Source organism: Gopherus evgoodei, chromosome 7 (assembly GCF_007399415.2).
Source record: "Gopherus evgoodei ecotype Sinaloan lineage chromosome 7, rGopEvg1_v1.p, whole genome shotgun sequence".
Classification (NCBI taxonomy): Eukaryota; Metazoa; Chordata; order Testudines; family Testudinidae; genus Gopherus; species Gopherus evgoodei.
Genome location: NC_044328.1, coordinates 20,298,496 through 20,306,925, shown reverse-complemented (window position 1 = coordinate 20,306,925; position 8,430 = coordinate 20,298,496). Strand labels below are relative to the sequence as shown.

Sequence of the window (8,430 nt, the reverse complement as noted above, 5' to 3'; positions counted from 1 at the left end):
CATGTTTGCTTGTTTTTAATCTGAAGGCCCACACACACATGGGGGGAACCAGAACAATCATGTTCCAGCAACACTTTATCCCATAGTGAAAGGTAACTTTTTTTTTACACAACTGGTTTTTAAAATGCATGTGGGCTTTTGAAAAGTGTGTGGCTGCAAGCTTGATTTGGGATGGGGGGGTGGGGGGGGGTTGTGAAGGCATAGGTTTTTTACAAAAGTATTTGGTTTGTTTTAAACAGGTTTTTTTTGTTACTGTACATAATGTGGTGTGTGTTTAAAATGGGCTTTGAGGGGAAAGGCCCAAACTCATGGGCTTTTAAATGCAGAGGGGTAGGGTGGGCTGCAACTGGTTTTTAAATGCATGTGGGCTTTTGAAAAGTGTGTGGCTGCAAGCTTGATTTGGGATGGGGGGGGGGGATTTGTGAAGGCATAGGTTTTTTTACAAAAGTATTTGGTTTGTTTTAAACAAGTTTTTTTGTTACTGTACATAATGTGGTGTGTGTTTAAAAATGGTCTTTGAGGGGAAAAGGCCCAAACTCATGGGCTTTTAAATGCAGAGGGGTAGGGGAGCTGCAACTGGTTTTTAAATGCATGTGGGCTTTTTGAAAAGTGTGTGGCTGCAAGCTTGATTTGGGATTGGGGGGAGGTGGGGGGGGGGGAGATTTGTGAAGGCATAGGTTTTTTACAAAAGTATTTGGTTTGTTTTAAACAGGTTTTTTTGTTACTGTACATAATGTGGTGTGTGTTTAAAATGGGCTTTGAGGGGGAAAGGCCCAAACACATGGGCTTTTAAATGCAGAGGGGTGGGGGGGGGGGCTGCAACTGGTTTTTAAATGCATGTGGGCTTTTGAAAAGTGTGTGGCTGCAAGCTTGATTTGGGATGGGGGGGGGGATTTGTGAAAGCATAGGTTTTTTACAAAAGTATTTGGTTGTTTTAAACAGGTTTTTTTGTTACTGTACATAATGTGGTGTGTGTTTAAAATGGGCTTTGAGGGGGAAAGGCCCAAACACATGGGCTTTTAAATGCAGAGGGGTAGGGTGGGCTGCAACTGGTTTTTAAATGCATGTGGGCTTTTGAAAAGTGTGTGGCTGCAAGCTTGATTTGGGATTGGGGGGAGGTGGGGGGGGGGAGATTTGTGAAGGCATAGGTTTTTTACAAAAGTATTTGGTTTGTTTTAAACAGGTTTTTTTGTTACTGTACATAATGTGGTGTGTGTTTAAAATGGGCTTTGAGGGGGAAAGGCCCAAACACATGGGCTTTTAAATGCAGAGGGGTGGGGGGGGGGCTGCAACTGGTTTTTAAATGCATGTGGGCTTTTGAAAAGTGTGTGGCTGCAAGCTTGATTTGGGATGGGGGGGGGGATTGTGAAAGCATAGGTTTTTTACAAAAGTATTTGGTTTGTTTTAAACAGGTTTTTTGTTACTGTACATAATGTGGTGTGTGTTTAAAAATGGGCTTTGAGGGGGAAAGGCCCAAACACATGGGCTTTTAAATGCAGAGGAGTGTGTGTGGGGGGGTGCAACTGGTTTTTAAAAGGCATGTGGGTTTTTGAAAAGTGTGTGTGTGGCTGCAAGCATGATTTGGTGTGTGTGTGGCTGCAAGCTTGATTTGGGATTGGGGGGGGGATTTGTGAAAGCATAGGTTTTTTACAAAAGTATTTGGTTTGTTTTAAACAGGTTTTTTGTTACTGTACATAATGTGGTGTGTGTTTAAAAATGGGCTTTGAGGGGGAAAGGCCCAAACACATGGGCTTTTAAATGCAGAGGAGTGTGTGGAGGGGGTGCAACTGGTTTTTAAAAGGCATGTGGGTTTTTGAAAAGTGTGTGTGTGTGTGGCTGCAAGCATGATTTGGTGTGTGTGTGTTATAAAGCTGGGATGGGGGGGGCAAGGGGGATTTGTGAAGGCATAAGTTTTTTTAAAAAGTATTTGGTTTTTACTGTGCATAATGGATTTTTAAAAAGCAGTTTTTGGTTTTTATTTTGCAAAATAAGATGTTTATTGTAGGGCCAGAAATGATTATTTTGTTGTAAAGCTATGATTTTTAAATAGAAAAACACCCTGCTGAATGAATATATATAATTTAAGTTTTACAAGATGGTTTTATGTGTTTGCTCCACAGTACTGTCAAAACATGACCAGAGGGAAAACAAACTCAAAAGAAAAAGAGAGGAGACAGCTGAAAAGGAAAATTCACCAGCATCAGTGACTGATGGACGGATGAAGCCTAGTAAATATATTTGGCTTATTGGTTTAGTTGTTCTATGAGGTTTTGTATTTTAAGTAAATACATAGGTGTGGGTGAGAGAGAGATGGTAAGGTTCAGGTTTTTTTTGTAACATGTGTTTTTTTTCCCCTCATAGGCATGGGCAACCTTTCTGAAAATACTGTAGTCAGCGCTACAAGGACACCTCCTCCAGAACCACCAAAGAAACTCAAAAGAAAAAGAGAGGAGACAACTGAAAAGGAAAATTTACCAGCATCAGTGACTGATGGACAGATGAAGCCCAGTAAATATATTTTGCTTATTGGTTTAGTTGTTCTATGAGGTTTTGTGTATTAAGTAAATACACAGGTGTGGGTGAGAGAGAGAGAGATGGTAAAATTCAGTTTTTTTTGTAAACTGTTATGGTTTCTTTCCCCTCATAGGCATGGGCAACCTTTCTGAAAATGCTGTAGTCAGCGCTACAAGCACACCTCCTCCAGAAGAACTACCAAAGAACCAAAAATCTGCTTTGAGACCTTTAACAACGCAAAACAGCACTGAAGTGCAGATGAAGCATCCGGGCAGCCCAGACCTCATATACGTGAAACCCAAGGACAAAACAAAAGACTCTGGTAAAAAGCAACCACACAAACACAACTCCAGTTGCTCAGCGGCTACAGCCACACCAAGCCCTGAGAAAACTGTGAGCGAAAATGCCCACATTCACAAACCCAGAGCACGCACTCTAGGGGTTCTGAAGGTGCGCAAACCTGGAGCATGTGATGTATGGGCTCCATATAAAAAACCATGGACTAGAAGCTTCTGCGATGCCAAGGTGTTGCAACCACACAAACACAATTCCAGTTCTTCAGCGGCCACCGCCACAGCAAGCCCTGAGAAAACTGTGAAAGAAAATGCCCACGTTCACAAACCCGGAGCATGCGCTCTAGGGGTTGTGAATAAAACACCGAGCACTGACAAAACATTCTCCCAAAACCATAAGCTCGCCACAGCTCCCCCAAGTTCTAGTGTTTGGGAAGAGTTTGATGCTTCCATCAGAAAAGTGATGGATGCTGTATCCTCGGGGAGTCTAAAAGAACGGCCTTCTAGAAAGACTTGGGAAAAATATGATGCTTTGTTCAGAGCAATGTTAAAAGACAGGAGGGCTGAAAAGGGTGTCTCTGAGCAGGCATGACTAGTCGTGGAAAGGGGCCTGGGTAAAAGGGGCACCCTCCAGAGTACACATCAGCTTATGTGTAAACAAAAGGGGGGACAGCGCTTGAGGGATAAACGGATGGCTGCCAAAAAGTTTCAGGCCAGGGTGGCTGTAAAAATCTTAAAAAGGGCTAAAGAGGTAATGAGGAAAAAAAAACAAAGAGAGATGCCTCCTACTGGAGGCTCTCAGACTGGCTTCTCTGAAAATGGGGAGATGGAATCAGACTCTGGTTTAGCAAATTCCCCAGAGGGCTCTCTAGACAGGCCCCATTCTACTTCCAATGACCCTCATGGAGGCTTCTCAGAGTTTGACTCCCAAATAGCATCTGATGTAGAAGATCCCTCTAATGATCCCATAGAGGAACCCCCAAGTAACCCCGAAAATGCAGAGGTGTATATGGAAAGAGTGAGAAGTTGGCAACATGAATTACCTAGATTTGGGGGGTCAGTATATTGTGAGGAATTTCGTTTTGTCAATCTTGAGCAAATAAATTCAGCTCAGCAGGTTGTTGAAGCCATACACCAAGGAATACAGTTGGTGCTCGATGATGTTAATGGTAGGGTAGGCCCTGATGATTACGTTCAGTTACGTTTAGAGAGCCGTAATTTAGCTAACCCTTTGTTTTCAGTCAGAAGAACTAGGGATGAGCTATCTGCTGAGGATTTCTTAAATCAGACCTCAAAGCTGCTACAGAGCAATAGAGAGTTGCATCTCGATGGGACATGCGCCTTGTTGTGACAGTTGTGAAAAACAGGGGTGGGGGTGCTCGTAGAGTTTTAAATTCTATCCTTAGTAGTCAAATTATTCATAAAAAAGACAGTGTTTGGTAGACCTGACTTACACCGGTACCAATCTGTGTTTTGCTGGTGGCCTTTTGGCCGTCATGTCCGATCGTAAACCTACGGACACGGAATTGTTAGCGGAGGCGAGAAAGTTGCATGAGAAACTGGGGTGGTCAGATCAAAAAAAGATTCTGGTCAGTGACGTAGCAAAGTTTGAACAGCATTTAGGAGTGAACATACACGTGGTGCTTTATACGGAAAAAGGTGGCTGGGGCTTTTTTAAAACAGGAGGCCTCACGTACCCCAAGACTTATTTCATCCTGTTGCACGATGAGCATTACTATGGAGTTCTGGATGTGAAAAAGTTGTTTGGAGCGAAAAATTATTGTGAGTTTTGCCACACGGTGTACAGCCACGACCACTCTTGTAGGTATCGTTGCCGCCTCTGCTTGAGTGTAACGTGCTCAGACAGCGTGGGCGTGCAGCTGCGGTGTCCTAGCTGTAGACTGTATTGTCGATCCAAAGAATGTTTAGACAGACATATCGACTGTGCATCAAAAAACCAAGTTGAATGCCTGTCTAAAACTTTGTGTGATAAGTGTCAGTCTTACGTGAACAAGCGGCATAAGTGTAAAGGGAGGCGATGTAAGCAGTGTCAGGGTTTGATTGTTGGTGATGTAGACAGTCACTTTTGTTTTATGGATAGCCTTAGAAAGCCTGAATCCTCAGAAAAGTATATTTTTTATGATTTTGAATGCATGCAGGAGACTGGGTTGCACACTCCCAATTACATTTTTGCTATGTCCTTAAATCCAGAAAAATCCTGGGAATTTAAGGGCGATGAGTGTCTGTCTGTCTTTGTTAAGACCTTTATCGGCAAAGAGTTTCGCGACTATACGTTCCTAGCGCACAATTCCAAAGGTTATGATGCGTACTTCATCGTTAGGCAGTTACTGAAGGAAAAGATGTGCATAGAACTGATCACTCAGGGTAGTAAACTAATGTGTGTGGAAGTGAAGGCCCTGGGGATTCGTTTTATAGACTCTTTAAACTTCTTGCCCATGAAGCTTAGCAAGCTACCGCAGGCATTGGGATTTGAAGGGTGCAAAGGTTATTTTCCACATTTTTTTAACACTGTAAAAAATCAAAATTATGTGGGACCTATGCCCAGTGTGGCACACTATGGTGTAGAAAGCATGATGCCCAGGGAGAAAACAGAGTTTCTCGACTGGTATCAGGACCACAGTTCTGAGGTGTTTGACTTGCAGAAAGAGCTCGCGTATTACTGTCAGCAGGATGTCAAAATTTTGAGACAGGCTTGTATTCTATACAGAAAAGAGATCATGAAAATGACGGAGAAGGGAGATGTAGTAGAGAAAGAACCTGGTAAATTCACCGAAGTAAAACTGTGCATAGATCCATTCCAGTACATAACACTGGCATCTGTTTGCATGGCTATGTACAGGTTTATGTTTTTGGAGCCTAACACAGTAGCTCTTCTGCCTCCAGACAACTATCACAGGCAGAAAAAAAGATATTCAACCCCATCTATTCAGTGGCTGTTGTATATCTCTTACAAAGAAAATATACAAATACGGCATGCTTTACAGGGTGGGGAACTACAGGTAGGACCCTACTTTTTAGACGGTTATGCCGATGTTGATGGGCTACGCACAGCCTTTGAGTTTAATGGATGTTTTTTCCACGGCTGTGTCACCTGTTATTGTGAAAAAGCACAAAATCCTATGACGGGGACATCTTTTGGGTTTCTTTATTACAAGACGCAGCTCAAGGCTGACTATCTGAAACGACTTGGTTTTGTAGTGAGGACTCTTGGGAGCACGAGTGGGAGGTGATGAAAGAAACAGACAGGGAGTTGGCAGACTTTTTAAACCGAGCCCAGTTACCCCAGCCTCTTGTGCCTAGAGATGCTCTTTTTGGGGGGAGAACAAACGCTATCCGCCTGTATTACAAGCCTAACCCCGGGGAAGAAATCCACTATTATGATTTTACCAGCCTGTACCCTTTCGTAAACAAAACCAAAGAATACCCTATCGGACACCCCGATATACTTTATGACAAATTTGGACCCCTGGCAAATTATTTTGGAATTGCAAAAGTTAAAGTTTACCCCCCACGAGGCCTGTTTTTTCCCATTGCTACCCGTCAGAGTGGGTGGCAAGCTTATGTTCCCGCTATGCCAAACCTGTGCGGAAACCGAGCAGCAGGAGACATGCACCCATACTGACGAGGAGCGGGCCATCCTGGGGACTTGGTGCACGGTGGAATTGAACGCGGCTATAGCGAAGGGGTACGTGGTGGCTAAAATCTATGAAATCTGGCATTTTAATGAAAAATCTAATAAACTCTTTTCAGAGTACATAAAATTACACCTCCGCCAGAAACAAGAGGCTTCAGGGTATCCCAGTTGGTGCACCAACGAGGAAAAACAAAATAAGTACGTTAGCGATTTCTGCCAGAAAGAAGGCGTGCGTTTACGCCAACATGAGATCAGATCAAACCCTGCTAAACGCCAAATCGCTAAACTGTTTTTAAATTCTCTGTGGGGTAAATTCGGCCAAAGAACCAACCTACCCAACACCAGCATCGTGAGAGACCCTGACGAACTCTTGCAGTACCTATTTTCCCCCAATTACAAGGTTTCATCCTGCGAGTTTATCGATGATGAAACAGCGTGCGTGTCTTGGAAGCATGCAAAAGAACGGTACTCTGTCTCTGGCAATACCAATGTTGTCATAGCCTGTTTCACCACCGCTTATGCCCGCTTAGAATTATACAGTCTGCTAGACGGTTTGCAAGAGCGGTGCCTGTACCACGACACTGACTCGGTGATATTTGTGAAAGGGAGGGTGCCTGGAATCCCCCTTTGGGGGATTATTTAGGGAACTCACAAGTGAGCTCCCGCCAGATCACACATCACCGAGTTTGTGTCGGCAGGCCCAAAAACGTATGGGTATAAGTTGTCTGGAGGAAAGGCCTGTATAAAAGTCAAAGGTATTACCCTAAACGTAGCAAACTGTGAAAAAATCAACTTTGAAGTTTAAAAGATCTAGTCCTGGACTACTGCACGGGCCTGCGAGATAACGAAAACACCTCAAAAAGATAGAGGTGCAGCAGCCCTCTATTGTAAGAAACAAAAACCAGTGGCAAATAGAAACAAAAACCCTTAAAAAAAACACAAAAAGTGGTTTATAACAAGAGGGTCCTAGGAAAAGGTTTTAAAACCCTGCCCTACGGCTTTTGAAAAAAATGGATACGAGGTGGAAACAACCCCTTTCCGCAATTCTTGCGGGGCCTAGCAACTGCGAAAAAGTTACTTTATAAAAAATGTGTTGAATAATGCCAAACAAACACTATCTGTTATGCCTGAGAATATCGTGTGGTGTTATAGTTGTTGGCAACCTCTGTATAAAGAACTGCTCTGTAAATATCCCTTTATCAATTTTATGGAGGGGTTGCCTGATGCTTTGGATGATGACAGTTTGTTTCCTACTAATAAAGTAATATGGTTATCATAGACGATCTGATGAACTCTGCTTGTGAAAGCGGTGAAATCGAGAAAGCTTTTACCAAGTACGTGCATCACAGAAACCTGAGCATTATGTATATAGTTCAGAACGTATTTTGTCAGGGAAAAAAGAGTCGCACAATTAACCTAAACACAAAGTACATGGTTTCTATTCAAAAACCCCAGGGATAAATTACAAATTGCTACGCTCGCTCGGCAAATGTACCCTGGCAAAGCTCAATTCTTTCTAGAAGCTTTTGAGGATGCTACCAAAAGACCTTATGGCTACCTGGTGGTGGATTTAAATGCTTCCACACCGGAAGCTTATAGACTAAGAACCGGTCTTTTCCCTCCAGACTGGCCAGTGGTTTATACTTAAAAAAACAGCTGGATATAAAAAGAAATGACTTATCGGCAGGTCCCTTTTTACAGCTGGGACTGCTGACTGAAAACATGTCTAGCTGCGTGAAGAGAAACTGGGCCGTTTAAAATTACTTAGCAAATCGTCCCGCAGCAAAGAAGGCTATTCTGTGTTCGGCCTCTGACGATCTAGTAGTGGCCATCTCAGAATAGCGCTCAATACCTTAAAAGGAACATACCTTTAACACAAAATCACAGTGCGTGTGTTGAAAAGAAACGCACGCTATAAAAACTTTGTGTAATAAGAGCGTTTCACTTAAAAGAAAAAGCATCTGGTAA

At 43.0% G+C, this 8,430-nt stretch overlaps 1 protein-coding gene across 2 annotated transcripts in view; it reads left to right on the top strand.

The window, feature by feature from the left end:
- Positions 1–4,134, top strand: part of LOC115655478 — a 4,342-nt gene extending 208 nt beyond the window's left edge. The window contains exons 2-5 of one of the 2 annotated variants that reach the window (XM_030570963.1): positions 27–92; positions 2,121–2,228; positions 2,362–2,508; positions 2,648–4,134. In XM_030570963.1, coding sequence (XP_030426823.1) covers positions 27–92; positions 2,121–2,228; positions 2,362–2,508; positions 2,648–3,399 — 1,073 coding nt within the window. In that variant the 3' untranslated portion in view covers positions 3,400–4,134. The remainder of the gene's footprint in view (positions 1–26; positions 93–2,120; positions 2,229–2,361; positions 2,509–2,647) is intronic. The other variant, XM_030570964.1, reaches the window with a different exon arrangement.
- The last annotated feature ends 4,296 nt before the right edge of the window (positions 4,135–8,430 follow it).